We start from the raw sequence: 20,519 nt of genomic DNA on the forward strand, positions 1-20,519 counted from the left end.
GTTGCGAAAGATACTCTCCTGTGTCCACTTGAAGATTGTAAAGAGCATATTGGTAGATACTTTTTGATTAACGAACAGATTTACTACCTCTTATATATTAGTATGTTGAACGGAAAATAAAATCACTAAGAACCATTACTGCAAGATCATAAGATAAACATAAAGAAAGTCATCTAAGTTGATCAACGTGTTAAATACTGAGAAATTTGAATTTAAGCAGACAAAATTCAATTTTCCCGGTTAAGCTAAACCGAGCGGGTAGATGATAAAAACTGAACAGACAAAACCGTAGGGTTTTAGAAAAGAGCTTTCTCTTCTCTTCTCCGTCGTCTTCCCCTCTGCAACAACTCAGAGCCAAATTACGGCGACAAAAAAATGCCTCGAGTCATCACCAACGAGACCTACGGTTGCCCTCCGATCCGAGCTTTAACCTTTGACTCTCTCGGCTTAATCAAAGGTCCCCACTTTCCTCTCTCTCCCTCCCTCTTTGTAAAACCTAAAACCTCTTTGGTTTGAGCTGTTTTTTTTTTCAATTCGATTGTGCAGTGACTGAAGCTCGAGGCAAAGAGAGAGGAACTCCAACTGTAGTCAACACATGGGGGGAGGCGAACGCATCCAGATGCGTTCTCGCCTCTTCCATGGATGATAGGCTTACTAACCCGGTAATAAAGTTTCATCCTTTTTTTAAAAAATGTTATGATTGAAGAAGCTAAAGGTCTGTTTTAGTTGAAAAGCTTTATCAGTTTTGTCTTTGTTTTAATTTTGCAGCTTCTGGCTGTGGCAAGAAAAGACGGCAACGTGAGTTATTAATCCTTACTCTTAAGTGTATGTGTTACTTAATCTGCTTAACGTTTATGTACTTTTACTTTTAGGTTGAGGTTCTTAATCCTTGTAATGGTGATCTTCACTTTGCATACTCTGTATTTGGTGATGACGGTTCTTCTTCAACTGAGGATGATGACGAAGTCTCTGGTTTGCACTTATTCAGAAAACAAAAAGATGATCAGGCAGCAGAAAGGTATGTTTTTAACTTCTGCACTGAACCATTGACGTTTCTTAACAAATCTTCGTGTAAATTTAGATCTTGCAGATTGCTTACATGCACGAAGAAGGGAGATGTGAGCCTCAGAACAGTTAAGTTTCGCGATGCACGTAGTGATGATTCTACGGATGAAGCTGCTCCCAATACTTGGAAAGCATGTGGTTCTGGTGAAGTGTTGGTTGGTAAAGTTGATGGGAGCGAGAACTTCGGCTTGTTTGGAGGGTTAGTAGTAGTAAATTAAGAACTGAATCAATCTTTTCGTTATTTCTCGGTTGGTGTAGTTACCATATTGAGATGAATGTTGTAATGCAGGAAACGTGTTGAAGTCAGTATATGGGATCTTGAACAATGTGCTAAGATCTGGAGCGCCAAATCTGTGAGTTTCTTTATCTCTTCCAAAACCTTCAAGCTTCTCTTCTAACCAAATCTCTGCTTTGGTGCAGCCTCCAAAAGACAATCTCGGGATCTTCACACCAACCTGGTTCACTTGTGCTGCCTTCTTGAGCAACGAAGACCATCGTAAATTTGTCACTGGAACAAAGTCTCACCAGGTTAAACCATAAAGTTTTCTTTTCTACTGCCACCAGATTGTAATCGCTTTGTCCGGATTACTCATGTTTTTTTTTTCTGGAGACAGGTTCGTCTTTACGATGTTTCTGCTCAGCGTAGACCGGTCCTGTCCTTTGATTTTCTTGAGACGGCTATTACAGCAGTCTCTGAAGATCCGGATGGTCATACTGTTTATGTCGGGAATGCTTCTGCTGACCTCGCTGCCTTTGATATACGAACAGGTTCATTGATCCTATCTCTCTACTAATGTGTCATTAACAATGGTTGATGTATCAAACAAGTAATCACTCATCTCTCTGTTGCAGGAAAGCTGTTGGGAAACTTTTTAGGGAAGTGTTCTGGAAGCATAAGATCTGTGGTTAGACATCCACATCATCAAGTGATAGCTTCTTGCGGTAAGAAGATTCATTGTATTTGTCCAACATCAAAAAACTCATTTGCGTTTCAACAGTCTAATGTGTGTGTTGTCTTATTGAACTGTTCAGGGTTGGATCGATATTTACGAGTCTATGACGTGAAGACACGCCAGCTCATCTCTGCGGTACACTCTTCGACAATAGAGTCTGATGTTCTTTTGTGAAGCAGTCTTTTTCACTCATTTTTTCTTGTTATTGCAGGTTTTCTTGAAGCAGCATCTTACAGGTCTTGTATTCGACTCAGGCTTTAGTGGTGAAGGTTAGTTTCTTTTTACCGTTTACATACCACATCTGTTTCTATATTCCTAAGTTGGTATGATTGGTTGTTTCTATATTCCTAAGTTGGTATGATTGGTTTATGGTCGAAGCAGAGATAGCTGTAGCAAACACAGTGGTTGAGGCTGAAACAGAGGAGGGAATGACGATCCAGGAAGATGATGAAGAAGATAATGAAGATAAAACAGAGGAGGCTCCTGTGAAGAAAAAGAAGCCAAAGAAAGAAAAACGAAGTAGAGATAAAGTCTCAGAGAAGGGTGAAGAGATAGACGAGGTAAGAAGCAAGAAGACACGAGACCACAAGAAGAAAACCAAGAAAGTAAAACACACTCGAGAAGACTAAGTATTTTTTTTTATCTCCAAAGACATTGTTGTTGTACTTTACTCTTCTAATCTGAGCTACAGTTTTGAACAAAGACTACAAAAGAAAAACAGTGTTTTGGCTCTTCAGATTTTTTGTTTCCCCCAAAAAGACTTGAGTTTTGATTTCAACCTCAACGTGAGAGTTACAAACTTACAATGTTCACTGAAAGGCTAAAAGCACATCTTAAACAACAATCCTGCATCATTCAACTCGTTGTTAGATTGTAATGTTTTTTTTTTCGTTTTTCTAGTGTCCCCATCGTTGTAACTTCCTGAACTTTCACACTCTTGCAAAATTTGTCTTGGTTCTTCTCAAGCCGGAAGCTTAAGCTTGGTGTTGGTTTTCCAGCTAAAATGAAGCAGAAAGGGATTCAAAGTCAGTGCATAATCAGTGGCTGTTACAGGTTTTAGAGTAGAGGTCTCTTTACCTTAAGTAGTAGTAGTAGAAGAAATCCGCATAGAGAGCTGTTTGGACAAGACCGGAGACACAAGCTGGGAAAATGCAAATATGTCAAACAAACATTAGCAATGAGGAAGAACAGATCGGTCAAATGTAATTGGTGCTTCTTTGTTGTAAGAATGACTTACCGATCCATCTAGTGAAATGATCTTCTGTGAAATAACGATAGATCCAGTTGATGATATATAGTCCACGATACGCCCTGCAAGTTAAATTCATTGCTCATTCAGATTTTGCGTACAAACACAAAATGCATAACATAAAATAAGTCAGTCTGTTTGTAAGCAAAATGAAGAGATTACAATAGCTTTAGTGCAGGTAGTACTCATGCTATTATCAACATCGAGTTCCAAAATGGGAACTCCATTAAAGGCAAAGGATCAAACAGGCAAATACGTACCCAAGAAAGAGAACATATTGTCCAGTCAAATTGTCCACATTCCCACTTCTCTGTAGCAGAACCAACTGGGGAAGGATAGCAACTGCCTCCAAGTATATAGAAAAGGCCCAGAACACCTACAGTGGTTTCAAATTCGAAGGTTTAGCATGTTGCACTGCATTTCTGACTAATACACACAAGTCACATTGCTGAAATACTACTTCAGGATACAGCTGGGAGTGAAGGCAAATGTAGGTAACGCCAAACGATTCTAGTGAATTCTAAATAAAGAGATAATATAGGTGCATCTGACAAGCTTAATCAAAGAACACTTCGACAAGAAACATAGCGAGATGCTGATAACAAAAATTTCACGAGCACCTTATGGAAGTAAACCTTTTCACAACCAATGATGATGACACATCAGATTCCTTGAATAGACACTAAAAGGGAATTCTCATAATACGCAGCAAGATATGAGAAGTGGCAAAAAAATTAAACAAGCTTTAGCACCAACAGTGACAAAGTTTCAAGTGAAATTATAAAACACAGACTATATAATTCTACCAAGAGCCAAGAAAATTACAAAATTAATAACTGTAAAGAAATGACTTATATCATATGGTGTTTAAGAAATAGATAAAAGCAAAACCAAAATCACCCATATTTAAGTGTGACGTATAACGAATGAGCCAAAAGGAAGATAACAAACATACTGGTTTTTTGAAAAGAACAATTACTACTAACTATCTCCCAGAAGTATTCGTCTTAATCTACAAACCAAAAATACAATAGCATCTGAAGATACTTCTTGAAATGAGAAGCTACACTACCGCATAACACTATAGCCTGTGTCCGTCCCAGAAGTATTCGTTTTCCTATTATCTACACACATAAAAAAAGGATATGAAGATATACCTCTTGAAATGTGAATTTCTCATTCAGGACAAGTGCCAAAACAAAGCATGCCAACACAACGTACTGATGACGAAACGTGTCAAGATCCTTATCGTACGACCTCCGCACCAACGGATGCCTACGCATACACCAAACGATAGCCAAAGAGCTGACAATGAAGACGATCTTCATCACGGTGTTGTAGAGAGACACATAGTCCGTGACGAGATCCATGTAACGAGTCAAGAACACAAGCGCGTATAGCTCCTGAGTCTTGAGAGAGATTCCTTTATAAAGCCAACCAAAAAAAAAATCAAAAAGTCAACAACGGAGAGAGTGTTAGAATCTACAAATCCGAGACTACGAAATCTATCTTAGGGGGAAGAGATCAAGGCAATGCGATTGTTTACGAGAGAAACTCACCGGCGCAAGATTTGGTGGCGTAGATTTTGAGAAGAAGGATTAAGATACTGATCAAGTGAGTCATATCGCCAGCGAATCTGAAGATATTCATGGTTGATCAAGCAAAGCAAGACGACGGAGGAGACGATTGGGAAACCAGAAAAGAAAACTGATCGACGTTCTCTCTTCGAATCGACGAGAATCCAGAAAAGAGACCTAAAGTTCCATTGAAGCGCAGATTTGAAAGCTCCAATGAACTGAACGTGCCACGTTTTTTCTCTCCTGCGCTGACGTGGCGGGATTAGGAGGGAGCCAGTTAAATAGATTTGTGTCACGTGTTCTACATGTTTTTCCAAAAGCTGTTAGACTGACTCGGTTAGTTACATACTTACATTGGACCGGGGGTATTGAGCTAGTTGTTAAAGGATATGGGCTTTCGGTTAACATTTTATTAGATGTCGACTTTAAGCTCTACTTGTAGTAGATTTGTTTCTTACTCTAAAAATATAAGTACTCTAAAAATAGAAAACACTTTCGTTCTATTGGCAACTTCTATTTTCTACTTTTTAAAAAAAATATTCCAAGTGATACATTTTTATTTAATTATTAATTTATCATACAATCCTTATTTTTAAAATATTAAATTTTATCCATTCATTTTATTCTATAACAATATACTACCACAATTACACTATTTATAATTTATACAACTAAATAATTATTTTAAAATTAAAATTTTATTACAATAAGTAGCTATAAACAAATTATGAACAAAACTAGTATTTAACTGTGTAAATCGATACTATATAATTTTACTTTTGTGAAAATGAAAACAAATAAAATAAAAAATCATTTTATAAAGAAAATATTTCATTCTAAAAACAAAATAAATTAATAGTATTACTCTATATTTGGTATATTATTCATCTCTTTATATTTAGTGTAAGATATAAAGTACCATTAAATTAACGTATTCGATGTTTGAAATTTACAAAGAAGAATAAAATATCAGTGGATATATTCAATTATTCTCTCTGTTTCGTATTAAAAGTCATTGGAAAATACAATGTTTTTACAAAACAATTATCATTTTAAATTTCAATATAATTAATATTTATTAATTTAGCTCTTTACAGTTACATAAATTTTAAAATTTAATAAATTCCTAATAGTTAAATAAAAGCAAAACTGAATGTTTAATATTTTTTAATTAATGTGAAAATAAAACAATATCTTATTTGAAACTGAATCAGTATATGTTTAATCCATAATTGTATTATACAGGTTTTGAATTTCTTCAAATTCAGATTCCATTCTGATTTACTCAGATTTTGAATTTTTGAAAACATGTTAAGCTCCATTCAAAAATTTATATCTACGAGAACTGGATTTGGCTGACTTCAATCTGAATTTGAATATCTATTTATGATGTCTAAAAATATTATAAAAATAAAACTACCCAAAAACAATCTAAAATCTGAAAATCATTATACATCATATAAATTTAAAATTTTATGACCAAGTAACAAAATTATAATACATAAATTGTGTATTTATGTTCTAAATACTTGTTTAATTTATCACTAAATATTTTTAGAATTTTTGAATACTTATCAAAGTTTCAAAAAAAAGTTTGAATACTTATTCAATGATGGTTCATGGTTTTATCAATTTCTTTGAAGACCCAGTTTTGTCTAATAAAATTAAAATAAGTCCAAAATATTGTAGAATAAAACTTATTCAGATATCTATGTCAGCTTCGGTTAAGATTGCTTTTTCGTCAGTTTGATTCGAATTTTTAGGTTCAATATTTTTCCCCACCCTTATTAATAGTTGTCCTAAGTGGCTTTTTATAGAGAATTTTGTGTTAACCAACCATTGCTATTGCACTGATGCAAATCATAAATATAATAAAATGGTTTTGAATGCCTAGCTCGCTTCAACGTTCAAAACTTTGATTTCTTGTGAAGAAATGGGCAAGCAAGAAAATGATGAACGTCACGACTCATCAAATATGAGACACGTAAAATTAAACATGTTTGTTTTTTTTCTTTGTCGTTACTCATTAGTCAAATGAAAACTAGTACATTAAGCTACTACTAATGCTTCTTCCCTATATTCCGTGGCCGGTCCGACTTTTGCTTTGAGTGCGAATTGATTGAGCTAATTTAATTTATTAGTAGTGTATATAGTCAATGTAAAGATTATACTACCGTATTCATTAGTGTTGTAATTTATATTACACATTCTCCCTGTTGATTTGGTAACGTGCAAATTAAAACAGATAACATATCACGTGACCTGGTTCTGTATAAAATGCAACTACCGTATTATCATCATCGACAAAATCGCAGCTTTTGTAATTACATGTTGTGATGGTTCATACATAAGAAAAAGGCTAAAAAATTAAGGGCATTTGTCAAATATAACATACAATTTCTATAAACATAAACATATATTTCATATTCAATTAAGTACAAAGTAACTTAAATGGTTAATAGAATTATCATTTACTTATTTTGATCAAACATAAAAAATGGAAAATTATGTTACGATTTTCTCTTTGAAATCTACATTTAACAAAAAAAAAATATTACGTGAAGACTTTGAAAATGCAGTCTGCTCAAATGATGTATATTAGTTAACCGGGCCTCGTGGTGTGGTGGTAAAAGAACTTCGACCGAAGTGTCCGTCATCAGAGTTTGAGCTCCGGTCACAGCGGATTTAACATGGTTTCCGTTTGGTCTCTAGGACCTTTTTTACCAGTTTTGGTTGGACGCGGTGGAATAATCGAATTAAATAAAAGGTTCGGATACCTGAATTATCAAAAAGTAATAATAATGTATATCTGTTCGCGAAATACTATAGACATGTGTCATGAAAATGAATTTGAATAAAAGTTTGGATCTGATGTGCGTGAATTTGCTGAGTTTGGAAAAGGCAAGAAAGATTAAAATCATGAGCTGAAATTCAACCTAATTTTCGAGCCTTTTTCTTGTAGAATTAAGATGTGTAATGTGACCCAAATAGAATCAAATAACTTCATAAATGGTTATTTATTACATATGTGATTTAACTTGGAAAGACAATTAATTATGTATGTTGCTAATTACCGACGTCCCTTTTTGATCTTAGTTAAACAAAATGTAAATTATAAACACTGACTGTTTTCATATGTTAGTTGAGTTAAGTATTTTGGTTGTGTTTATAAAAGTAAAAATATAAGTGAATATTTAGAAAAAACAGATAGATAGTTGGTAATTTGGGACTCAAAATAATATCTTGATTTTGTGTTATATATATATATATATTTTTTTTTTTTTAGCAAAAAAAAAAAAAACTGCATCTTTGTTTAGATGTTGGGCAGCCTAATTTTATTCCCCAACTTCATGTAACCCAAGGTAGGGGGAATCAACCGATACAATGGCTGATGCTGTTGACGATATTCTATTCTATGTGCGTCTTTGACTCGTTTATATATTTTGTGTTAATTAAGATCACGAAATCAGTGAAAAGATTTGTCAAGAAATAAATGCGGTTTTGATTATTAATCTACGTGGTCTTTGACCTTAAAAGTAGTTTACCAGTCTGGTCAAACAAAATTAAAGAAGGGGTTAATAATTCATTTATATTAGGCATATCCTACTATTATTATGCTAAAGCAATCGAATCTCTCCCGACATACAAAGAAAGTACATCGACACGATACTCATAAATACATTTTGCAGAAACATTAATTAGTCGGAGTGGGGGTAACAGTAATCAACTCAACTCACTGCAATAATACACTAATTAAAGATATTTTATTGGATTGGATTTTATTTTTATTTTTAAAAGGTGTAAAAATAGAAGATCGAGTGGACAGAACAGAAGATGGCCTTCAATAATCTATCTATCTATCCGTTACATTCCAGAGCATTGACTTTACTGTCTGAAACCTCTCGCTGGAGAGAGAGAGAGAAAAAAAAACAAAACAAATCTGACAACTAAGAAAATTAACAAATAAAAGAAAATTCTCAGCCTTTCTTTTTCTTTCTCTCTGACGCGTTCTTCTTCTTCATCATCTCTTTCCCAGAAAGTATCATCAACCCCCTTTTTCCACTTTCTTCCTTTTCTTCTCCTCTGACTTTTTTTTCCTCCCTCTCTTCGAATCCATAGATTCTTGTTCATCGTATATACACACAAATCTTTTATCTGAGAGAGACGGAATCAAAATCTATGGCTACGGCAGCGATATTCTCATCTCTACGGCGAAGAAGGTCACCGTCTCTAGAAGCCTTCTTATCCCCCGTTGACCTCTCAGGCCTCCCTCTCGTCCAAACCCTAGCCGCGATCTCCACGGAAATCATCTCTTCTTTCAGCAGCACACGGTTCTCGTTCCAACGCAGAAACGCTCGTTCGCTCATCCGCAAGATCGAGATCTTCCTCGTCTTATTCGAATCCCTAACGGACTCTCGCTGGGGCTCGACCCCTTCCTCCTCGTCATCCTCCACAGCGTTGCTTTGTCTCAAGGAGCTCTATCTCCTCCTCTACAGATCCAAGATCCTCCTCGACTACGTCGCTCACTCAAGCAAGCTATGGCTCATCCTCCAAACCCAATCCATCTCCGGCTACTTCCACGATCTCAACCAAGAGATCTCGACTCTCCTCGACGTCTTCCCCCTCGACGACAATCATCTCAGCCTCAGCGACGACGTCAGGGAACAGATCGAGCTTCTCCAGCGCCAATCGAGAAGGTCGAGACTGTACGTCGACAGCAACGACGAGTCGTTACGCGTCACGCTCTACTCGTTCCTCGACGGATTCGAGAACGGAGAGATACCTAACTCGCTAGCTTTAAGATCGTTCTTCGTAGAGAAACTAGGGATCAGAGATTCGAAATCCTGCGGGAGCGAAATCGAGTTCTTGGAGGAACAGATCGCGAACCACGACGGAGATGTAGAGCCTACGGGTTCGGTTATCAACGGCTTCGTGGCCATCACGCGCTACTGTAGGTTCTTGCTGTTTGGATTCGAAGAAGAGTGGAGAATCAAAATAATAATAATAATAATCCGAAGAAGAGTAAAGGAGACGGAGAGGGATTCGTAACAGTTCCAAAAGATTTTATTTGCCCGATCTCTCTAGATCTGATGACGGATCCTGTGATTATATCCACAGGGCAGACGTACGATCGTACCTCTATAGCTAGGTGGATCGAAGAAGGGCACTGTACTTGTCCCAAGACAGGGCAGATGCTTGTGGACTCTCGGATCGTACCTAACCGAGCTTTGAAGAATTTGATATTGCAGTGGTGCGCAGCGAGCGGGGTCTCTTACGAGTCTGAGTTTGTTACGGATTCTTTACCGAACGAGGGGTTTGTTTCTGGTCTTCCGACGAAAGCTGCGGTCGAGGCGAACAGAGCTACCGTTTCGATACTAATCGAGTATCTAGCGGACGGGTCTGAGGCCGCTCAGACCGTTGCGGCGAGGGAGATTCGTCTTTTGGCGAAAACCGGGAAGGAGAATCGGGAGTTTATCGCGGAGGCCGGGGCGATACCGCACTTGAGGAGGCTTCTCGAGTCGGAGAATGCTGTGGCTCAGGAGAACTCGGTGACGGCGATGCTTAACCTGTCGATTTACGAGAGGAACAAGAGTCGGATCATGGAGGAGGAGGAGTGTTTGGAGGCTATAGTGAGCGTTCTTGTGTCGGGTCTCACGGTGGAGGCGCAGGAGAACGCGGCGGCCACGTTGTTTAGTCTCTCCGCGGTGCACGAGTATAAGAAACGGATAGCGATGGCTGATCAGTGCGTCGAGGCGTTGGCGTCGCTGCTTCGGAACGGAACACCGAGAGGGAAGAAAGACGCGGTGACGGCGCTGTATAACTTATCGACGCATCCTGATAACTGCGGTAGAATGATCGAAGGAGGAGGAGTGGCGAGTCTCGTCGGAGCTTTGAAGAACGAAGGCGTGGCGGAGGAAGCAGCGGGGGCTTTGGCTTTGCTGGTGAGACAGTCTGTTGGAGCTGAGGCTATAGGGAAAGAGGAGTCAGCTGTGACGGGGCTCATGGGGATGATGAGATGCGGGACGCCTAGAGGGAAAGAAAACGCGGTGGCTGCGTTGCTTGAACTGTGTAGAAGAGGTGGAGCGGCTGTGGCGGAGAGAGTGTTGAGAGCACCTGCGATTGCGGGAGTGCTGCAGACGCTTTTGTTTACCGGGACGAAGCGGGCTAGACGGAAAGCGGCTTCGCTCGCTCGGGTTTTCCAGAGGCGGGAACATGCGGCGATGCGGGCAGGTGGTTATGGGTTTGTAGGGGATGTGAATGGGAATAGAGACGGCGGCAGTTTTACGACGGATGTCTCTGTTCCGATGTCAATCTCCATCTCCGTACCTGTATTGTGATCTATGTTTAGTAGTTAAAAGGTTACACGGAAAACTCTGAAGAGGGAACTTTCTTTTGTCGGTGGTTGGTGGTGTTTGTCAATATTATAATACATTTATTGGTTGGGGAGGTATAATACAAAGTAAAATTTCAGAGAAGATATGTATGTTTATCTTTCAGGAGAACAAAACCTGAAAAAGAGAGAACAAAAAGAGTTCGGTGTATCATCATCTTTATGTGTATTGTATTTGCTATGTAAGCTATATGAGACCTATTGCATTGTGATGGTAAACTGTTAAGGAAGGAAATTGAGTTTTGTCACTATTAATCATTTCAAATGTATATGCACATAACAAATCGGTTGAGAATATCAAAATCTGATGAATCTGTTCATGTCACTCTACTAATGGGATGCTCTAGGAGTAGGACATAGGATTTGCTTGCAGGATAGAGGAATAACTTCTTTTTTTTGGACAAAGATTATTATTTCTATTCTATAGGTTAATAAAGTTGGTTTATACTTGCACTCAAAGATTATAAAAATATTTAAGAAAAAATTCAGTCTTGGTTAATGGAGAAGGAAAAAACATTCAACAAAATAGAAGAATAGTGAGGGTTGTTAGACTATGATTTGAATGGTCTCTTCACTTGTGAAATTGATAGAAGAAATCAAATTACAAATGAGATGATATTAGAAAAAGAAGTGAAGTGTTCATTACAAAAACGTATAAGAGAAAGAGAGAAGTGTTTGATATCATTTCGAGAAGTGATGAGTTGAGGGTAAATTGTTAATTTCTTCTTAGGATTTTGTTTCTTACTCTATTGTTTTTTATACTCTATTGTTATACTAGTGGTTTGTCCGCGCTTCACGCGGAAATTTAGTTTCAAACAATATTTATATATAATTTATTTTTGTGATTTAATTATTGTTTATAAAATATTATTTATTTGATCTTTTTTGTTTTACTTTTATCATTTTCGGTTGAATTTTTATGATATTCAGTTATATTTTAGTTGAAAGTAACTAAATTTCATAATTAACAAAGTTTTAGTGAAGATATTTTCATTTAATGGCATACTTTTTTATCGGTTTATTTTAATCTAGACCACAATTGAGATAATTTTATTTATATTGTATTCTTTTGTATTTTTCCGATCATTTATATCGTATCTTGTGTTTGAAATATATATATATATATAATATCCATATTAGTATCTGATTTATGCATGAAGAGTTTTTAGAACTAAAGAAATATGGGTTTTTATTTTACAAATTATTTAAATACAATTATTTGAAATTTTTTGTTTATATTATGTCTTACTTGTTCTTTCTGTCTGCAGTTGGGCTGGAGATAATATCTATATCCGAAGTATTTACCCGAACTGGCCCGAAAAATAGGGTATCCGACCCTGTTGGATCCTGCCTAAATATCTTGTATATAATATACATATTAGTATCTGATTTATGCATGGAGAGTTCTTGGAACTGAAGAAATATGAGTTTTATTTTACAATTATTTAAATACAATTATTTTAAATTTCTTGTTTATATTGTGTCTTACTTGTCATTTCCGTCTACAGTTGGGCTGGGTATAATATCTATATCCGAAGTATTTATCCGAACTGACCCGAAAATAGGGTATCCGACCCTGTTGGATCCTGCCTAAATATCTGAATGGGGCCATTTAACATAAACCAAAAAACTTTAGGTATTTATAGATAAATAAAAATATATGCTATGGATAAAAATACTCAAATAACATTATGTATATGGTTACTTTCAGACGAAAATAACCAATTTAAACTATATAAATTGAGTACTTTTAGGGTTTTAAGTTATTCTATATAAATTTCAGTTTTTTAGATATAAATACACAATCAAATCGAGTAGTTTAGTTATTTTGGATAATATTCGAACCTATCTGAATTCAAGTCAAGACCGTTTTTGTAATATCTGAATGAGAGCATTTTTAAAATCCAAAAACCTACCGAAAGAATACCTGAATGCCCAGGCCTAGTCTTCAGTGTCATCATTGGTTTGTAAAGTTGGTTAGACAATGGTTGAACCCTTTTGAATGTTACCATCAATAATACAGAAGACCCTGACTATCAACGGGAGATTATATTGTTTAACACAATCGGTTTTGGGACAAACGTTTGTATTAATAAGAAACGGATGAGGTCGTGGGAGTTACCTTCTCGTCAAGGATGAGGTTGGAGCTGTTGCATTACAGAGTTTAATCTTTCAGAAATCTGGCCGGTGGAGATGTTCATTGAGTCATTTATAGGTCGAGTTTCAAGCCGGTATATGTGCCGATGGTGAAACTGAATAAATGAAACGGAGTGGAGAGGAGATGGAGTGTAGTTTAATGATTAGATTAATGGTGGAGTTAAAAAGAAAGGAAAACGTTACAATCTTTTTAATGGAAACCATGAAAATCTGAATGTTTACGGTGCCGAACAGTAGCTTGAGCATGAGATAATCTTAAGAAATTTTGGACCAAATTTTTGTATAATCATGGGTCCAAATAAAAAAATATTCAACAAAGAGGACAAAAATCAAACATATAAAAGAGTGATGGAATAGGGACACGTGACGAATTTTGGAGCAATGAGTGCTGAGGTGGCGCATTGTAGAGAGTTTCAAATCAACTTTATTATTATAGATGCTTACAATGTGGATCTCATTATTATACATCTTTTTCCTTTGATATATATATATATATATATATATATATTTGTATGTGGGTTTTTCTGTTTCAGGTTTATTATTTACAATGTGATTTTTAAGATTTCAAAATCAAAATTGGCTAAAATAAAGATTTCCAACTGCAAACTCCTACAGATTTCAAGTGTCTATTAAGATATGATGATACATGCATGTTGAATATGTCATGCACTATATTTTTTTTCCCTTTATTCTGCACTATATTTGAATGTCATTGACAGTACATTTCAAGTCTTCAGAAGACTTGAAAGATCTTTGTTGACTTTACAGAAACACTGGCTGAGCTTATTTTAGGTTTTGTATTATAACTAGAAGATGCAATAAATTATTTATCTTTACAAAATTAATTGAGAATTACAACTAGGTTTTTGATGATACAAGTTCTGGAGATATTCTCACGCAGTCGAAGTTGATGTTGATGAAATTGTTGGTAGTGAAGGTTTCTTACTATTTCTTCATTTTATTCTAATTTGCATATATGATATATTTTTTTAACTTTTAATTCTTTTTCTGAATAACACAGGTATGGGGTATAGGTCGGTGACAAAATAAAGTTTACCATTCCTCCATGTATGGGGTATATGTCCTCTTACTAGTTGATCATTTTGGATAGAATGTTATAATATTGTTTGTTTCACAGGTATGATAAACACGGTTACAGTGATGTGAACTGGTTTCTCTAAATGCTTGCCTTGTTTCTGAAGTTGTACACGTTAATGCTGGATAAAAAGAACCGCTACATTCAGATATTGAATCGGACATGCCAAAAATTGAATTTTTTTAGTCTATTGAAAATGATAGTAACTTTTTTCTATGTTTAACAAAAACTAACATTCTAGTTTACCAATCAGTACTTGTTAAGATATAAGTAGTAAAATAAATAATTAATGAAATTTTAAATGTTAAAAACTACTCCCTCTGTACCATTTTAAATGATGTTTAAGCATTTTTATTTTGTTCCATTATAAGTGATGTTCTCACATTTCTAAATAAAAATTAATGTCAATTAAAACTTTCAACCAATTACAAAATACTACATGTTTTTCTTATTGGTTAGACTGATTTTATTTAATGTAATTTTATGTAACCAAGATAAATTGCATAAAAATTTATATTTTTGTAATCTTTGTGTAGAAACCTTAAACACCACTTAAAATGTTACAGAGGGAGTATTACTTAGATCTATTCACCAAAATATAAATACAGTTTTTTTAAAAGTAATAAATTATAGTAAAACACGTATGTGTATATATATATATATATAAAAAAATCAAATGAATTTTTACATATAAGTTTTTATTTACTACATAATTAATCATAACTAACTATGATGAAATGATGTTTCAAAAATGTGCCATATGCCAATGATGGTACCTCTTTAATTTTATTAAAACTGATTACATTCTTTTAGTTTTTAATAAAGTTCTAAATAACTCTCATTATTTAAGATTTCAATTTGTAGTGAAAAATCAACAGTTGAATTATGTCATAGGTAAAAGATAAACACCAAGCTTCAAACGTTCAAACACTTGGAACAAGACAAAAAAGAAAGAAAAGGTTCACCTATTCTTTTTTATAAGTTTTGCATCGATGAAATCAGAATTGGCTGTTACCTAAGTTAACAGAGTAGACAAAAAGATGATTTATATAAAACATACATTCAGAACATATCCATGCCTCACCACACAAAACCACTCTATAACCGAAAGAAGAACACACTCCTTTCTTCATTTAGTAAGAGTTTTGCCAGAGCTGCTGGGTTTGATCTGAGGGCTGACCAACCTGAGCTCCCGCACCATCTCTAGGGTTTTGCTGCTGGCGCTCGAGCGACATTTCTGTTTGGGACTGATAGAAATTAGGGTAGCCATGTGATCCATAACGCTGTTGTTGCTGCTGCTGAGCTTGACGATACCCTCCTGCCGCAGCTTGCTGAGTCTGTTGTAGTTGCTGTTGTTGTTGTGCTTGGAGGTTGTAGTATGTGTTAGCCGGGACACCTGACATGGTCCGAGTGCCATGACCGTGATGCCACATTGCCGAGTTTTCGTTCTGAAGCAGGAGAAAAGAAAGTGTCATCAAGTGGTGTTCTTGTCTGAAACCAAGAGAAAGTGACAATAAAGAGACAATTATTACCTGTTGCTGCTGATGTTGAAGTGCCAACAGATGATTACTCTCTTTGTATTGAGAACTCAGAACATCTTCATAACCGGTAGGAGCAGACTGTTGGCTAATAGGGAAGTTTCCAGCGGATCCAACATTGGCGGAGTTCCCAAATCCATAAGCGGACGCAGGCGCTGTTGCGGACTGAGGCAAATTACTGGGAGAGAGATTGGCTTTGTACTGCGGAAGCAACGCTGCTAGTTGCTGGTGATAGGAGCTGTTGCCAGCGTATGTTTGCTGGAAAGCGGACGGCATGTACGGATAGTTCTGAGGCATTAGAGGATAACTAATCATGTTTGCAAAGTGTGCTAGCGGCATTGTGGGTTGAGAGTAAGGATGCATTGGAAGCTGTTGGGGAAGTGCTGGTCCAGTGGCGATATTAGCACCTTGTAAGTTTTGCTGCATTGGCTGCGTCCCCGGGATTCCACTGCCTCGGAGCGCCTACCATGTAAGAAAATATATAATCAAATCAATTTCTCGAACATAAAGAGTCTACTGCAAACATAACATTATTCATTTGACAATTAACAAGACATCTTGTGTTTCTTAAAAAGACAAGGTGGTTTACCTCTGGCATGGAGATGCTTTGGCCACCAAGTGGAGAAGCATTGTTGCCATTTCTTGACTGCATAGACTGTGCAAACGAGGAATACTGGAACTCAAGCTCCCTAGCATTTTGTGCCAATAAACTGTTGGGATCTGAGTGTGGATATCCCTGCTGAGTCAAAACACACAAATAAGTAGCAGTGTTAGCAAAGCCATTGGAGAATTTCATGGTCGTTACTAGCCTCATATCACTTAAAATATGAACAGCCTGAATGCAAGATTCAGAAAGCAAAACGAGACTCTTAAAAGCTATGATAAATAATGCACATCTTACCATCACATTTGATAACGAAGCAAGATTCTGCATCTGATTCTGTGCATTTGTCTGTGACGCATCATATGCAGTATTCAGCTGCTGCTGCTGCTGCTGCTTAGCATACTCTGGCTCGGTCTGAGCAAATGTGTACTGGTTCTCTTTAACAGTCTCAGGGTTTTCTTGCGTCAGAACCTCTCGCCTTGATTCCAAAGAATCATCATAATTTGCAGCCGCAGCAGGTGCGTGGCCTATATTTCCATTAACTGTACTTCCAAGACGATCATCTCCATAGAACTCAGGATTTCTGCAAAACAAGTATTTTAATCAGTTGGTATAATAAAATAAATAAACGAAACCCCTATAAAAAGAAATCATTAGTAATGGAAATACCTAGCATCTGAATGTTCGTTCTGTGGAGCTACATCAGGAGTCTCTTCTTCTGCATTGTTGCTCAAAGGCCTTGATCCAAAACCTCCAAAACTTCCAAAACTCAATTGCGAGCACTCTTCTGTATGGATTAGCAAATGTTTTGGAATAACAACAGCACGTCTATCCTCTTCATGCGAGGCTTCTTGTTCATGACTTTCTACGGTTTGTTCTTGAAAGTCGGCTGAACCAGATGAAACCTCATCTTCATCTGAAAAGTAATAATGAGACAGAATAAGATACAACCAAGGACATTAAATATCATCCCGTATGCTACTGATCATGACTATATGTATTCCATGATCAATAAACAGAAGCAATCATTGTGACTTAATTGATGTAGAGACATCTTTGTCACTCACAGCATAAATCCAGAGAGTGCTCACACAGGCATCAAAATTCAAACAAACACACACCAAACTTTGCATCCAAGATAAGCAATAAGAAACATATATACAGATTCAAGATATTACCTTTGTGGTGCTCTACAGGATGGCTCTGCGTCTCATAAGTGTACTGATTATCATTAGATTCAGTAGAAACTCCTGAGTCCTCTTCTTGGACATTTCCAACCGAGCTAGGTTGCACATGATCTACACCAAGATCTTCAGACGGACCGCTTTCTGCTAACTGTATATTTTCTAACCGGTCCCTCAGATGATGATCTACTCTCTCTAATGGGAAATCACTTGTACCACCGCATACCTCTGACTCTGCTGCTGGTGCTACTGATACAGAAGCTGTACTAGGAGCCAGTGGCTTCTCAATTGACGGCCATTCATCTTTAACAGGGACCTGTTGATTTGCACTACCTTCATGGTCGTGACTAATCTCAGAACGCATGTTGACATTTCGTTGTGAGCTTGTTGTCTTGTTCTGTGGTCTACCCATCTTCACAATATCAGCCATAGACAACTGGCCTGGAGCTCCAAACCATGGAGTTTGATGTCCAGAAGCAGGCTGTGAAGATGATGATATTCCATCGCTCGAGGGAGCAGGTGGCAAGTTCTTTTCCGTGACAACAGAATCACTGCAAAACATATGCAGCGCAGGTCAGAAAGCTGAATTGTGAATCATTACTAAATGAGATTCTATCAATACAATCGTTTTTTTTTCAATTTGCACCCAACCAAATGCAAAAGAAAGAGACAACTCAAGGGGGAAAACCTGTGTGGTATCTGATGGTGGTTTGCCACTCCAGAGCCAGAAGACCAAGAGCTTGTGTGACCATGGGTTCCACTTTCTCTCTTGTTTGTATATTTTCCCTGGAAATTCCCAGTATCTGAAACAACAGAAGCACATAAGAATGAATCCTATAGTTATAAATCTTATGCATCCTCAAGATCATTTCCATACCAGTAGAGCTGAGATAGGTAGATCCACTTCGTCCAGCATAGCGATCAGAAGCACCTCTACCACCACGGTTGTAAGTGCTATTAGCCCCACGCTGCCTGGACTCCGGTACATCCCTAGACTGATTAAAACAAATAAAGACTTAAGAACTAGCAAAAATTCAAATAAACCAAAATGACAACTATAGCTAAAACTAAAATTCAGTGGATTCCACCAAAACACCTACAGTCAGCTGCTACTTGAAGACTTTTAGTAATAAAGCGTTTGAAGTAAGTAGTCATCAGGCATTAAAACATAATCAGTTGCATTTAAAATGGCAACAGTGTACAAGTAAAAACAACAAAAGACATCATTACCTACTCCCTAAGTCTATTTGCCATAAGAAAGAAGAGTTTCAAACATTGACTAACCTCTTTCTTCTTTTCCTTTTTGCTCTTTACCTCGTGAAAGGGATCTGAGTTGGCAAAAAAAAAAAAAAACAAGAATCAGTCTCATTAATAGACGCAAACCGCAAACAAAAGACAAAAGCCTTCGAAGCTGAGAAAGTCCTCAAACTTGTAAGAAAGACAAAAGATCACTACTTGATGAGATTTTTCGCAAAAGACTAAAACTTTAGTGGATAAGGATCAAAAACCCTAATAGGAAAAACAATCTAAATTAAAGCGGAAACCTTGAGAGAGGAGGCGATGAACGGCTTCGTTAGGATCCATCCCACACTCTTTAAGCATAGCGTAGATCTCAGCCTCGGGAGAGTTCACGATTTCCTTCAAGCTCTCTACTGTTTTCCTTGACTTTGGCGGAATATCGTTCATTCCATTATTCCCCTTTCTCCCTCCTCCGCCGCCGCCCATGACCTTCCCGCTGCTGCTCATCTTATCCGCCGTAGTAAGCTGCCCTCTCTCTCACTCTCTCTCTCTCTCTCTCTCTCTCTCTCGGATCTGGATGTATCGACGCTCTCTGTGTATCAGTCGCGAGAATACGAACAAAGAGACGGGAAGAAGAGAGGAAGCCGAAGAGGAAAGATATATACAAGGAAGGAAACGAAACCCTCTCTCGATTTTTTTTTTCTTTTTCAAAATTGTGAAATTACTAAACCGTAATTACGGTTCACTGGTTTGAACCAGCGTGTCTAAACTGGACTAAGATTACTGGACCGTTACACCCATCTATACTATTAGGCCCAAGACGTCGCACAAAACATAATAAAATGGAGTTTTAACGTCGGTTGATTTGGATTTATTTTGTTCTCACCTAATTCTATAAATTAATAATTTCTATAAATTAATTAAAAAATCAGTTATAAGTTATAAATTAGTACGATTCATAATAATACATAAATCGATAAAAAAATAAAATAATAGTTTTTAGAAAATTCATGTAAATATATGATCTCATATATCTATATATATTTTATATACGTACAAACTAATTATTTTATATAAGTACAAACTAAATATTATATTATTGGTTTTATATTTATAATAAAAATATCTTTATTTTTTAACATTTTAATATATTTTGATAATATTTAGTGAAATTATATCGGAACCCACATATAAGTTATATGAAACATAAAAGTATAAACCAAATAATATGATAAAACAATATGAAATTCAAATTTCTAAAATTTTATAAATTTATATACGGTATGGGAAAGGTTATTCTTACACGATATGGGAAAGGTTAGCACGTTAACTGATGGGAATTTCTATAAATCCGGACTGGCAATGGACAGTAAGAAGGATGCAACAAATGAAAGGAACGGAGATGGACACTGTCCTTGCAAAGATGCTGTTCCAGACCACAGTTTATCACATCTGGAGAGAAAGAA

General features: G+C 36.5%; 4 protein-coding genes across 7 annotated transcripts; 2 read left to right on the top strand and 2 right to left on the bottom strand.

The window, feature by feature from the left end:
- The first annotated feature begins 289 nt into the window (after positions 1–289).
- On the top strand, positions 290–2,776 carry LOC108818648 (uncharacterized). 2 transcript variants are annotated; one of them, XM_056992724.1, is made up of 12 exons: positions 290–457; positions 547–662; positions 769–798; positions 873–1,018; positions 1,091–1,264; positions 1,355–1,418; positions 1,486–1,593; positions 1,680–1,833; positions 1,918–2,007; positions 2,098–2,153; positions 2,230–2,287; positions 2,400–2,776. In XM_056992724.1, the coding sequence occupies exons 1-12, from the start codon at positions 376–378 to the stop codon at positions 2,645–2,647; spliced, it is 1,326 nt and encodes a 441-aa protein (XP_056848704.1). In that variant the 5' UTR covers positions 290–375; the 3' UTR covers positions 2,648–2,776. The 2 variants fall into 2 exon arrangements, with proteins under 2 accessions (XP_056848704.1, XP_018447069.1); XM_018591567.2 differs by having other exon boundaries at positions 291–457; positions 1,082–1,264.
- LOC108818645 (ER lumen protein-retaining receptor A) lies at positions 2,640–5,107 on the bottom strand. The gene is made up of 6 exons (XM_018591564.2): positions 4,827–5,107; positions 4,425–4,690; positions 3,528–3,643; positions 3,256–3,329; positions 3,096–3,159; positions 2,640–3,016 (listed from the first exon to the last, which is right to left on the bottom strand). The coding sequence occupies exons 1-6, from the start codon at positions 4,915–4,917 to the stop codon at positions 2,980–2,982; spliced, it is 648 nt and encodes a 215-aa protein (XP_018447066.1). The 5' UTR covers positions 4,918–5,107; the 3' UTR covers positions 2,640–2,979.
- Positions 5,108–8,712: 3,605 nt separating this feature from the next.
- Positions 8,713–11,486, top strand: LOC108822532 (U-box domain-containing protein 17-like). The gene is given in 2 exon segments (XM_018595642.2): positions 8,713–9,839; positions 9,842–11,486. Coding segments are annotated over 2 exon segments (2,157 nt in total). The 5' UTR covers positions 8,713–9,023; the 3' UTR covers positions 11,183–11,486.
- A 3,949-nt stretch (positions 11,487–15,435) lies between these two features.
- Positions 15,436–19,699, bottom strand: LOC108822686 (RNA polymerase II degradation factor 1-like). 3 transcript variants are annotated; one of them, XM_018595830.2, is made up of 10 exons: positions 19,359–19,696; positions 19,099–19,142; positions 18,692–18,809; positions 18,503–18,617; positions 17,809–18,365; positions 17,300–17,546; positions 16,928–17,213; positions 16,616–16,762; positions 16,021–16,488; positions 15,436–15,936 (listed from the first exon to the last, which is right to left on the bottom strand). In XM_018595830.2, the coding sequence occupies exons 1-10, from the start codon at positions 19,558–19,560 to the stop codon at positions 15,622–15,624; spliced, it is 2,499 nt and encodes an 832-aa protein (XP_018451332.2). In that variant the 5' UTR covers positions 19,561–19,696; the 3' UTR covers positions 15,436–15,621. The 3 variants fall into 3 exon arrangements, with proteins under 3 accessions (XP_018451332.2, XP_018451331.2, XP_018451330.2); XM_018595829.2 differs by having other exon boundaries at positions 16,616–16,765; XM_018595828.2 differs by having other exon boundaries at positions 15,436–16,488; positions 16,616–16,765; positions 19,359–19,699.
- Between the last annotated feature and the right edge of the window lie 820 nt (positions 19,700–20,519).

Source organism: Raphanus sativus, chromosome 8 (assembly GCF_000801105.2).
Source record: "Raphanus sativus cultivar WK10039 chromosome 8, ASM80110v3, whole genome shotgun sequence".
Lineage (NCBI taxonomy): Eukaryota > Viridiplantae > Streptophyta > Magnoliopsida > Brassicales > Brassicaceae > Raphanus > Raphanus sativus.